A 13,148-nucleotide genomic window follows, 5' to 3' on the forward strand; every position below is an offset into this window, starting at 1 on the left:
AGGGAGGGAGGGAGGGAGGGAGGGACAGAGAGAGAAGCCTGTGTATGCACTTGTTTCATGAGCTGTTAATCAACTTTGCTTGGCTAGCAAGGGGAACTGAAGTCAGGAGGGTGAGGTAAACCCATGGAAACCGTTCCCATATGGTTGATCAGGCGACAGAAGTAGCCTTAGCAGAGACAGTCTACCTTAAGAGGTTCCCAAGCTCCCAGGTATCCCCCAGGGCCTACTCTCCAGAATAGTTGTCAGTGGGAGTTAGAATTCGTTCCAAGATCTGGAGGTAGAAGACAATAGTAGGCAGTGAGCTGGAAGGAGCTTGCTTTGGCTTGAGTGGATGGAGAGGAGGCAGAGTCCTGAAAGCAGCTCCGGTGCCCTCACACTGTCTTGGGGATGCTGTCTAATGAGTGTTAAGCAGAAGGAGATGCTTTGAGGCTGAGGTGGGCGAGTTGGCAGGAATGCAAATTTTCTCCCCGCACCGTGTAACCACACGGTGATATTTCATATGGTAAGGTCATCCGTGAGATTTGCAGCTCTCTAATGAGTGCTTTAGTGTCCACTGGCGTACAGTGGCCATTTCTAGAGGGTGGAATTCCAGCAATGGTATCCTGGGGAGCTCCACAATGACTTCTCTATCAATGGAGGTCATGAATCTGTCATTTCTAGTAAGAATTTAGAGTTGGAGGGAAGGAGAGATCTGCTCATCCGTGGCAGCCCAAAGGCTAGTGGTGTCTCATTTACATGACACCCTAACTTAAATTTCAAATCCTGATATTTCAAATACCTGTTATGGGGAATAGTTCTTTGCATTAGATACCCAATTTTCTTGTTACTGTGTAGTTTCTCTCTTCTAAAGGACTCTGTCTTTTCACAATCTACAGAAAATCCTCTGCCAGCCAAAAAAACCACCCTGCTTCCTGAGAAAGAAAAGAAAGACCAGGACCCTGCTAACAACTATTGACATTTCCATTCCTTGCATGTTACCCTGGGGGCTTTTGAAGGCAAATAGGAAACTGTACTATTCCTTTGAATTTCCCTGAGTCCCCCAGCTCAAAGGGTCAGGAGATCATATGCACGAGATAGGATGGCTGGTGGTGGGCAGCAGAGGCTGGTCAGCACACGAGAGTCTCAGGAAAGTAGTCAGCAATGCCAGGAGGAAAAGGCTGTGAGCACGGAATGGTGTGTTAGCTGACGTTGTCACTGTGATGAAGTGTATGAACTAATCTAGTTATAAGGAAGAAAGGTTTGCTTTTGGCTCACAGTCTCAGCAATTCACTACATGGTCACTAGGTCCAGTGACTTTGGGGCCCATGGTGACACAGAGCATCATGACAAGCAACACAAGAAGGAATAGGCTACTCATCTGATGGCATCTGGGAAGCAAAAGAGAAAGAGCCAGAAAGGGGCTGTGGTCCCAGCCTCCCATCTGGAAGATGCCACTGAAGACCTTGTATATTTTTGTTAGACTATTGTTTTGAGACAGGGCCACATGCAGCCCAGGTTGGCCTCAGATTCTGCTATGTAGCCAATGATGATCTTAAATTCCTGATCCTCTTGCCTCCACCTCCCAAGCACCAGGAATAAAAGTATGTGCCACTATGCCTCACACCCCAGTGATTTTCACTAGACTCTACATCCTAAGGGTTCGACCTCTTTCTCCCAGGCTGAGGAATGAGTGACCAATGTATAAACCTGGGAGACACTTGGGATGGAAACGGTAGCAAATGGATGAGCATCTATCATCCTCATGAGGGTTTGCAGGACAGGATGTGGGAACAGTGTGATCTCTGACAGAGACAACAAGATGGACAGAAGTCTGCGTGGTACAAGGCATACTCACAGAACCATTAGTTCTATGGAAAGACGGAGAGTGAGATGGTGGCCCTTGTGAAGGGGCAGTCTTCCCTGAAGGGATTCAGAAAAGGATAAAGAATTGAGAGTGACTGTCCCCATGCTTGTGTGTGTGTGTGTGTGTGTGTGAGAGAGAGAGAGAGAGAGAGAGAGAGAGACAGAGAGAGAGAGAAGTATGCATGTGTGCACATGTGCACGTGTGAGTTCCTGACCTAGGATAGCATCACCTAGAACGGGGAAAATATTTCAAATAGGCTGTCTGCTTTATTAACAACATGTACACTCAAGAGCCAACTATGAGGAACAAATGATATTACAGATATGAAAACACATCTTGTTTTTCTTTACAGCGCTAGTGATGGATGAACAGACATTCTTGCATTCTCTGTCCTCAGCCTAAATCACAGTGTGTGTGTGTGTGTGTGTGTGTGTGTGTGTGTGGTGTGTATGTGTCTGTGTGTCTGTGTGTCTGTGTGCCTGTGTGTCTGTGTGTAGAGACCAGAGGTCACCCTTTGGTGTCATTCTTCACGAGCTATCACTTTGTTTCTAAGGTAGTGACTCTCATTGGCCTGGAGCATGCCAGTCAGTCTAAGATAGCCAGCAAAGCCCAGGGATCTGACTGTCTCTAACTCCCCAAAGCTAAAATTACAAGCCCATGCCACCAGGCCCAGGTTTTTACATGAGTTCGCATGCTTGTACCAAAAGCATTTCTCATCTTAGAGCTATGCTCGCAGTCCCTGTGGTACATGCTTCAAGGCTTATTTGCTACAATATCTGCAACTGCATTTTCACCATGAATAAAGCGACTCAATGTTCCCAGGTAGTAGGAGAACAGTCAGTTTCTGGGCCAAATGACAACAAGGTGTTGGGAGCATCTGATCACCAAGTCAGATGCTCGTTCCTCCCATTTTAAGGCAAACACTGAATGTTATATATAATTTTACTACCAGTTGCTTAAAATAGCAGCCCAGGAAAGAGGGTTTTAAAGCTGGAATATAACCTCCACCCCTTCATTTTATGGCAGAGTAAATAAATGCCCAGGTTACCTAAGATTTGTAGAAGAGCAAGTCAGAGAAAGCACTAGAACAGGTGTCCTGGAAAGTACAGAGGCTTCCGTTGGGTATCCTCTGGAGGTGGTGTGAGCCAATGTCACACTTACTCACTGGCTACTAGGAGAAGCTTTTAATGCAGGGTGTTTGTAACAGGAGGCTAAGTCCCTCTGGGAGGAAAAAAACAGCACAGAGCAGCTAGAGGTTGGCTCTTAATCCCTTACCCAGTCAGTCAGGGCTGGGGATTTTTATTTTTGCCTTCCTTAATGTGAAACTTACCGGTTAGGAGCCAGAAAAATTTAACTTCGGGATTAACAGTCATGTTCCACACCCTGGGGATAAAGAAACACTTTCCTCGGTTCATATTATTTCATGGGGTTAGGCCAAAAACTCTGGCATGATGATTATAAGCCTACACTTTTACCTGTAGCCCAGTTCAGTTAGAGCCCTTGCTTGATACCTGTAGGGATTGCTTGTCTTTGGTCTTCACTGTTACTTAGCATGGCCTCTGGCTCTTACCCTTCCTTACAATGCCCAGCTGATGCTGCTATGGTCAGGCCCCTCTAGGTTCCTCACATTCCTCTTTCAGTGACAACTGGTGGCTGCATCTGCTATGTAATCTGAGGTCCAGCCCTTCAGTGGCTGGAAAAGCTCTCACAGGGCCTCTTGGAGTTCCCCTTCCACACCGCTGAGCCTCACGGGAAGGTGTGTGCCATGGATCAAAGGTGAGAATGGAGCCAGGAAGGGCTGAGACCAGGCGACAAGGGCAGTGCTGCCACCAGACAGCAGACTAGGACTCACAAGTTCACACAGAGTTCCACTGTCATTCCTAAAAAAGTGTTCTTGTAAGTTGACATCCAAATGCTCCCACTTCTTATTAGTTATCGAGATAAATTTGTCCTAAGAAAAACTTTTACAATTTAGTGTAGCTATTTGTACTATGTAAAATTATATTATTATGTAAGATATTTCTTAGAAAATAAAAAGATTTAAAAAAATCAGTTTCGTTCCAAATACCTGTTTTTATTTAATGAAAAGTTCATTGAGTTGTATAGACTTTGAGTCTGGTTAATTTGGGTGTGTGTGTTTCTTCCCCCAAAGGATTTTTTTTTTAAATAATAAACTTTACAATTTTTTTTTAAAAAATCAGCTTAGTATAGCTAGCTTTTTGTGTGCTGGTTTTTAGTGTGGCCAGATGCCTCAACTTAGGACAAAGGATATTGTGGTTTTGTTTTGTTTTGTTTGTTATATTTTTTCCCTATAACAGGTTCCTGGTCCATGGATGTTTCCGCCCACTCTTGTATTGCTTTCATGTTCACCTATTACTTGGCATTCTTTCTGCTTGCTGTCTGATTTATTCATCTTAAAGTATCAAAATGTTCTTCTGTGCCTCTCAAGAAAACATTCCTGATGAGGCTCTGGCCAACATTCCTGTTCACTACCGGCTTTATGTCTGCCTTCTAAAGAAAGACTGGGCAGCAGCACCTGAGGCGCTATCCTCACATAAAGTCTCAGAACAAAATCTTTAGAAACTGCTCAGAAGCTGAGGCTGAGCTCAAGTATGTCCCTGCACAATCAGAACTGAGGCCCCGGGCTTTTGAACCGAACGCCAGAGCGGATAGCAGCGGAAGAGCAAACCTAAGAGGGACAACCAGGGGACCTGAAATATGAGTTCACTGCTCAGCCACCAGGTTTGCAAGGAGACTCACTGGGGCAAAACCACCCATGTGTAATTGTCATGGTTACAAGACTGTTTAGGGAGCACACCACTGGTCCTTTGTGTCTCCTTTTACATCACGTGGAAGGCACAGCATTAAATATTCTGTAATGGCTTCCAAATTTGGGGGTGAAGTTTTACTTATAAAGACATTTGAAAGCAGATGAAAAAAATATAATTTAATAAACTCCAAAGTCATTCGACAGCAATTTCCCTTTATTTGCTGTAAGACTGCAAGATTTAAGAAGCGTCAAAAATCGGTACAGATTCTCAGAATGTAATTAATTGTCTGCAAAGAATACAAATCCCAGAAAGACACTTTGTCAAATTATCTTATCTACCTCATGATCTTATTATCCTACCAATTTTGTGTGGTTTCAGATTTCCCCGACTTGGGATTAAATCAGTGTGTTCTTCCTGATGCATAATTCAGGAGCACTCGAAAACGATGTAATTACAAACCTCAGCTGGCAGATTGTGAATTGCACTCACTGTCAAAACTGCCTAGAGCATGGCTTCCTTTCAGAATAGTGGGGTGAGTGTGTCACGGTCCTACCTTGTAGCCCTGGGCCTGCTATTGGATATCCATGCAATTATAGAGTTGGATGGGATCCAACTCCACACACACACACACACACACACACACACACACACGGAAGCTGGGAAAATGCCAATGTTTTTGTGGATCTAGAGGGGTTTGGAAGAAGAAGATGATGATGATTGTGGTGGTGATGACAGGATAGTTCTTAAAGTAAAAAAAAAAAAGTAGATGAAAGAGCACGTATAAGATTTTAAATGATTCAGGGGCAGACCCGATTTTATACATGAGAACAGTTCTGACTTACAGTCCTCCTGCGGGTAGAAGACATTTTGCGTAGGTGCCTGTTCTAGGTTTATTATTTCCTACAAATTGAAATATTAGTAAAGGTTCTCCAAACATTACTCCTCAACATCCACACTGCTCACTCCAGCCCAGCCCATACCCCTCATCTACAGGCTTTCATCCACGCTCATTCCCCAGCTCTCCTTCATTTGAGTCTAGACATAGGAAGTCCACTAAAAGCCATGAGAATCTTTCTCATCCAAGAGGCCAACCTTGAACCTGCCCCAGATGTGCCACCCCAGACGCTGTCCAGCCCCCGCTCTGCCACACACTCCCAGGGACACTGGCCACACACTTTCTACTCCTAAATACTCTTTAAAAGTCTTCTCATGCTTACAAAGAATATAAAAAAAAACAATAAAAGGAAAAATGCAATTTTCTCTTTTATTGTAAGGTATTCGTAACTGTCAGGTAAATAATCTCCAGCAATTTCCTTTAGAGTAAGGTCTTAGCTATATAGAAACTGAGACCATTCACTTTATTATTATTCTGTGGTACCCAACCTCAAGTCATTAACTTCAATGCATAGCCATCCTCACCAAATATCTCTGTGAGGTTTCTGTAGATAGCTGACATGTTTTACTATTTCATAAATATGTAACTTTATAATAACGACAACAGGAAGCCCGGCCTTCCTATAGAGCCCCTCCAACCAAATGTCTCCCTGTTATGGACTACAAAGACTCACATTTCAGTGAGGGTGATTTCCCTGCTTTGCATTTGTTTGTAAATGAAGCAGGGTGTGCTGGGACAAGGTCTCAGTGTCTCTCTAGGGTACAATACTCTCTTGTAATCTGCTGAGAGCAGGTGGTATTCATGTACTCTTTTTTTTTTTTGAAGCTTGTAAGAAAAGCAAATGGGTAGATTTTTGTTGTTGTTGTTAAGAATCTTCCGCTTGACAGATCAAAGGCTCTGAAATGAGATAAATGTAGATCCAGACTAAATGCCATAGGCTTTGAAGCCACGGGTGGGGAAAGCAGCTCTGCACAAACTGAATGAGCTCCGTGCGTGCATTAAAATGTTTTTGGACAATTCTTGGGAGGTTCACAATGGATGCTAGAAAGGACGCATTATTGGCTTTGAGAGTTACTCTGTGGAAATGAAGGAACAGGAGAATGTAAGGTAGCCTGAATTGGTACCACTCCCTTCTATTGAATTTGGTTGGCAAATTGGAATATCTGGCAAACTGGTTCCAGCTGGGTGTTGCTGGTTTCTAGAAAAGTTCTTTGCCCAGCAGCTTTCCAACAGGAGCCGTGCAGTAAATGATTAACCTTGTCACTTAAGACCTTGCATGCCTGCCTTGAAGTATGACGAGTTTCAAAACTTAGAAGAGAAAAAACTAAGTATACAAAGTCACCTTAAGTCTTACAGTTCAACCATTTTAATAGTGCACACTAAACAGGCATACAGCTTGGGAGTCCTCACTTAAAGCAATATTACTTTTCAATGCTTCTACCTGGGAGGAGCCCCTCATCCCTTCACATAGAACTAAATCAGGGTAGTACCCTAAAGTGCATTTCTCAGCCATTAAAAACAGTGCTGTCATTTGCTCTCCAGGGTCCTCAGTAAGAGCATGGCTTCCTCATTTGAGAAGCTGGAGAGAGGGTCACCTATTTATTGCCTCTGAAATATCCATGGAGCCTTGTCACTCCCACAGGTGACAGAAACAATAGTGACACCTCAGAATAACTTTTGTAAAAGCCAATTTCTTCAGCAGTAGACATCTGTCCTTCCCACAAAAAATACTTACTTAGTCTCTGAGTCATTGACTATTGAGGACTCAGATGACACATCACTTTCTAGAAAACATTAAATCTTGAAGGCCTTGGTCAACTGCATATTCTGAACTTGGGCGAAGCATCAAGTACTAGGTCTAGGGGTAATAGTGTTTTTCTCTCTCTGCAGAGAGAGACAATCCTGGAAGCTTGCTCAGCTATTGCTTGTCCTCCTGGGAGTCATCTGGAAAGTCAGCCTCCTCAGGGGACCTGTCTCCCTCAGGGAGCAGTGTGGCACGCATTTTCCTCTTCTCCTTAAATCTGCCAGAGCGTGAAATCTTCAAATTACGCCGGCTGTTGCCTGATTTCTCCTCACACAACTTATCTGATCTGAGGGGCTCACCGGTGTCCCCAAGGACATTGGAGTGCTGATTTTCTTGTGAGCTGCTAGTCCGATCTGAGGAAGGTGGTGAGGGATCCTGTCCAGTCTCTGGTCGAACTTGAACCTGAGGCTGCGCCCCCACTGTGACTTCCTTGCTTTTCTTTCTGGTCAGCGACTTCCACCAGGGGCTGGAGCTGCCACTGTCCGCCATGGCCCGAAGGCCGGGCGACCCCGGGCACCCCGCGCGGGGAAGAGCCTGGGCCAGGACGTCTGCTCTCTTTTCCGTGGTCTCAGATTGTTCACTCCAGCCCTTCCAGGCGTCTCCCACGCAGGCTTGCCGGATAGAAGTTAAGGGAGCGACCTGCACAGAGAGAAAACCAGAACTTGGGTTGGTCAAAGTAACAGGCTCCCCATTCTACTCTCCTCAGAGTTGGGGCTCACTCAACTCTGTGACCACTGGCCACCAGCAGGACAACGTCTGATGTTCAAGCTTGATCTCCTTGGACTCCTGGCCTCAACCTTTGCCTTAGCTCCCAAGCAAGTGCAGTATTATCTAGTGGAGATCAGCCTGGCTCCAGAGGGATTATGGCCTGTCCTAACACTCAGCCTGACTGTATAAGGACCAGTCAGGTGCCCACCTGCCCTAGAACCGCCTTCCTTCAGAGGAACACCAGGAGGGGAGGTGTGTGGATGTGAGGTGGGGAACCTAGCTTGTCCTGCCCATCACAGATGAATGAAGATCAGGCATTTTCTTTATTAGTGATTGAAGACGGAGTTCCCAGACCATTGTGGGTGAGACCATTTCCGGGCTGGCAGGCTTGGGCTCTATAAGAAAGCAGTCTGAGCAAGCCATAAGGAGCAAGCTAGCAAGCGTGGCTCAAATTTCTGTAAAAGGCTTTTTCTACGATGCTTGGGGATGTATCTAAGTGAGAAAGCGGGGCGCATAAATTCATCGTTGTGCTTGCTTCAAACTGCTTCAAACCACTTCTGCCTTGTGACTTTCAAAGGCTGTCTAGACTTAACTTCCCTTGGAAACCGCCATCTCACTCTTCTTTTTACGCCCTAGGGCCAATCTCAATACTGTTGGAAGGTGCGAGCCCTAACACTTCTTTCACAGTTCTCCAACTCTTAAGGATTTTACTTATTGTAAACCAAAGGCTTCTGGTACTTTCCCTTGCGGATTGCGTTTCCATCCTCCAAAGAAGAGAGCTCAGCCAGGAACTCCAGAAAACCATTCTTCCCCAAACACTGAATAACGGAGCCCAAACGCTCCTGATACTGCAAGCCAGACTCTTGGCACACTTCCCGTGCGCGTGCTACTGGACACGGCCACCGCGGGTGGGCAGGGCTCGCGCGCACCGCCCATTTCTAGGTTTCAGCTCCGCCGCCGCTTCGCAGCCCACGCACCGCGGCGCTCCTGGGATTCGCCAGTGCGCAGGAGGGAAACTTGTGTGGCGTTTGTTGTTGCAGGTTCTCCCGGAACTGCCTGATAGAGGAAGTCTCTGCGCCTACAGGGAGGCGGCGCAGCGGCCGCTGGCACCATCTCCTCCCTGGGATGCCCTGAGGACACACTCGGGCAGGGGCTTGAAAACTGTAAAAGCAGAAGCAGCTCTAAGTTCTTTCCCTAAGGAAGGCGCTCACACCCTTAGGCACCATCAACGTTGGGGTCTGCAAACGCCACACTCTCTCCTGTTTTGCAGATCGGGAAAAACACCCCCTCCCACACACAAGGCATTTATTAATGGTGGTGGGCAGCCACCCAACACTTTCTTCTCCACAGTGATCAACTTGGTGTGTACGGAAAGGCTTTCTGAGAATTGCGCAAGGAAAAGGTTGCAAATAATGCAAAAGTAGGCAGATCGCCGTTCTGGGGGCCTCTCCTCCGGCAGCAGGAGGAGGGGCACTGCGAAGCGCTAGTAGACAGAGTTCCCGAGGGACAACGCAGAGCCAGGGTCTGCCTTGTGAGACGCAGAGGGACTCTGGCACACTCACCTGCAGGGGCTTCCAGGGCCACTGCGGCGCCGCGCCTCGCGGGCTGTCTAGAGCACCGAGGGGGGGCCCGGGGTGCCTGAAGCTTAGTCGCGCTGTCTCTTGTCGCTGACTAGTAGATGCAGGAATCGTTGTTGCTGATCTCGTCCAACAACCCCTGACTCTCGCACACTCTGGGAACAAACTGGGGCTGGCAGCACGGTCCGCTCCAGTGGCAGGGGCTGTCAGATCCGCCGCCCCAGGGCGAGCTCAGTCAGCCTTTCCCGGTGGGAGTCTCACATTCTGGGGCGCGTCCTTTCTTCCCGTTCACTCTCCTCTCTGGCCTCAGCTAGGCAGGACCTGGACTGCTGACTCCGGCGCACTCGCCTTTCCTGAGCGTCGCGCTGAGACATCTACCCACCTGCTGGTGGCTGGCCAAAGACCTGAAGACACCAGAACTGAGGAGGACGGGAGGGGGAGGGTCAGGGTGGGAAAGGAGGCGGCCGCCTAGCTACAGGTGCAGGTAGGCGTCCCCGCCCTTCTGGGGACCAGATTGGACGAGGTCGCAAACGTGGCTCCAGCCCTGCGGACTCTGATTGGAGAGAAAGCTGTACTGCGCCGCAGCCCTGTTCGTGTTCCGTTCTTGCGCTGGGGTTTGAGTCCCAAGGCTTTCAAGTTTTCTAACTCCGAGAGCTGATTCAAACTCGGTCGTGTTGGGGAGTTTCAAGCACCCTTAGCTAAAAGACTGAGAGTTGAGAACCACATCCTTGCTTTCATCGGGCGCGATCCTAGTACTATAAGCTGGGTTAACTCACTTGCTCATCAGAACGCCCCAGGACTGGGCACTATGACTCTCTCCAGGCCTGCAAAGAAACCTTGGCATTGCGAAGGTTAAACAGTTGTCCAAGATTGCCCGCTGAAGGGCAATCTTGAAGTAACAGGTTTGGAAGTTTGATTCCAGTTTATCAGCCTGTTAGTCTCGGGTTTTTACCATAACTAAGTGCCTGTGCTACAAAGCATCATTCCCGTCTGGGCGACCACTCACCAACACCCATCCAAGCATATTACTCCAGCCCAGAGCCACTGAGAGGGTGAACCAGTCGGCCCCAGCACTGTGCACGGTGCTTTAGCTAGGTGGTTATTTGACAAAACGGTATTAGAGGAGACTTTTTTTTTCTAATGAAGGCGAAGCTACAACTTTAAAGAGAGATTTTTGGGGTCTCTTAGGCTCACCGACATACAAGTAGGACTCCTTGCCTCTAAGATAGGAAGTCCTGGCAGTGTGTCTGCTTTGAGCACTTTCTGCAGAATAAGCCTGGTGAGAGACTGCCCAACTCTAATCTCTTGCAATACGGATTTGATAAGCAGGCAGGAATTTTATAGCCTTTCAGTACAGTAGGGAAGAGGAAAATATGAGGACTTGGTTGATGTCTTAGCTTGGATTTAATTAAAAAATAAAAGATGAACACACACTGTGTATTTGAAAGTGATTTGTTTCTTACCAGAGATTAGGAATCCTCCTCCCTCCTCCCCCTTTCTCCCTCTGACCCTCCTTCTCTCCTCCCCCCCTTTTTTTCTTCTCTGCCTCCCTCCCTCCCTCTCTCCTTCCTTCCCTCCCTCCATCCCTCCCTCCTTCCCTCCTTTCCTTCCTTTCTTTCTTGGTGGAATTTTACTATGTAACTAAGACTGGCCTCAAACTCTGGCATACCACCAAAACTTACTCTTAAGGTGAGTTTTAAAGTGGGGACATTGTATCATAACACTAGTGCTTGATAAAGACTAACTGCCTGGTTTAAAGGGAGGGCTCTCTTTCCAGGGGCAGATGTCGTCTGATGAGAAAGCTTGTCTGGAGAGACACCACCATTGATGGAGCTGGGACTCGCTGTTGTCGAGTATATTGTTGAAAGAACGAAGACACCAGGAAAAGGACACTAGCTTGCTGAATAGCTTTTCATTGAGTGTGGTTTTCACAAAGCCGCAAGCGTTTTCTCTATAAACAGAGCCTTCACTTCTCAATAAGGTAGCTTGTTATTTACATTCAACAATGTCAAATGTCTCTATTATGTCTCCTGGGTTGAATGGAAGCAACTTACAAATGAAATAACCACTGCGTGGGGCTGAACATATACATGGAAAGGTAAAGCCTGTGCGTGTGTGTGCGTGTGCGTGCATGCGTGTGCGTGTGTGTGTGTGTGTGTGTGTGTGTTGAACAGAGTCATGGGAGATGGAAAGCATTCCAGGGTAAACAGCAGGTAAGGGAGCCTCAAGGTTTGAAGGATGCTGGGCTTCTCGAGGTTCAAAGAGCAGGTGGGTGATGTAAGCCTAGAGAGTGGCTGGGGTGACCTGGGAGGTGACGCTGGGCAGCTGAGTACAACACAGACTTCCAGTGACAGCTGTAAATGTGACACAATGCAGAGTCTTAGTAGATGCTTTCTTGGCACAATAAATGATCACCTGCTTAAGGAATAAGTTTCTAGAACTGGGTGCTAGGAGCTAAGATCAGAATCTTGGCATTTAGAGTTGACATTCTTTGCTTAGCAAACCTGAAATTTCCAGAGGGGCTGGGAATCTGATCATATCTTTACATCTGTACAGTAGGGATGGGCTTGGGAAGGAATCTGAGCAGTGCTTCAGGAATACAGCCAGTCATACTAGAGAAACCAACATACCCTGCACTCCTCGGAAAACTGTGGTGTGTCTTGGCTTTGTTCTTCCTTACTCTTGCTGACCCCACGTTCACAAATCCTGTCTTTATCCTTTCCTTCTTTCTTTAGCTCCATGACTTTTTCCTTTTCTTCTCCGTTTCTGTGGTCACCCCTGCCCTTTAACAGCTAGACATGCCTTTCCCTTCACAGCCTCCAACGCTGTCACTTTGAGCGGTGCTCTCTGTGGGTTCACCTCAGTGTTGGATTCCTTCAACCTTTCAAAGCAAGCATCAAACCAGGCATGAAACTTTGTAGCATTTCATCTCCCTGCCAAGTTACTGGAGTATCTATAGATGTCCTTTCTTAAGGACTTATTTTTCTAAATGGTTGATCTAAGCAAGGCCAGATTTTGTCCAGAGTCTGCTCTCTCTAAGTCAGTCCCACAGCCAAGCCTTTGAGCAGGCCCACTCCTCTCCCCTTCTCCCATGCATCTTGTCACCAGGTCACAGGTTTGAAAGTCATAGTTTCCCCGTTGTCCCCCTTTCACAAAGCAATTTCAGCAGAATGCTGGTGACAGGAACTGGCTAGGCCATGCAGCTGTTCTGCAGGGCAGGAGTGTTGAGGTCTGTGCTGGAGCTTTCATTCTAGCAACAGATCTCCTTGGCCCACCTTCTTGATTTTCTTTTCATGTTGCTAAAGATGGAACCCTGGAGTTTGAGCATGCTAGGCAAAAGCTACCTCTCTCTGCTCAACTAGCCTTCTTTCCTTCTTGCCTTCTTGTTGAAACCAACCAACCATCTTTCATGTCACCCTGGTTCTCAGATGAAACCAACCATATCATATACATATACATCATAAACATATACATATGCATATACATCATATATATATACATACACATCATATACATATACATCATATACATATACATACACATCATATAC

General features: G+C 46.8%; 1 protein-coding gene across 1 annotated transcript; it reads right to left on the bottom strand.

Annotated features, from left to right (window-relative positions):
• Positions 1 to 6,852: 6,852 nt before the first annotated feature.
• Prr15 (proline rich 15) lies at positions 6,853 to 9,989 on the bottom strand. Its single transcript, XM_028758400.1, has 2 exons — positions 9,584 to 9,989; positions 6,853 to 7,952 (listed from the first exon to the last, which is right to left on the bottom strand). Exon 2 carries the CDS (start codon positions 7,800 to 7,802, stop codon positions 7,428 to 7,430), a length of 375 nt encoding a protein of 124 aa, XP_028614233.1. The 5' UTR covers positions 7,803 to 7,952; positions 9,584 to 9,989; the 3' UTR covers positions 6,853 to 7,427.
• Between the last annotated feature and the right edge of the window lie 3,159 nt (positions 9,990 to 13,148).

The sequence above is a fragment of the Grammomys surdaster genome, unplaced genomic scaffold (assembly GCF_004785775.1).
Source record: "Grammomys surdaster isolate TR1022 unplaced genomic scaffold, NIH_TR_1.0 126197, whole genome shotgun sequence".
Lineage (NCBI taxonomy): Eukaryota > Metazoa > Chordata > Mammalia > Rodentia > Muridae > Grammomys > Grammomys surdaster.

Coding starts and splice junctions, on each gene's coding strand:
- Prr15 (XM_028758400.1), bottom strand. CDS start 7,802: ATGGCGGACAGTGGCAGCTCCAGCCCCTGGTGGAAGTCGCTGACCAGA.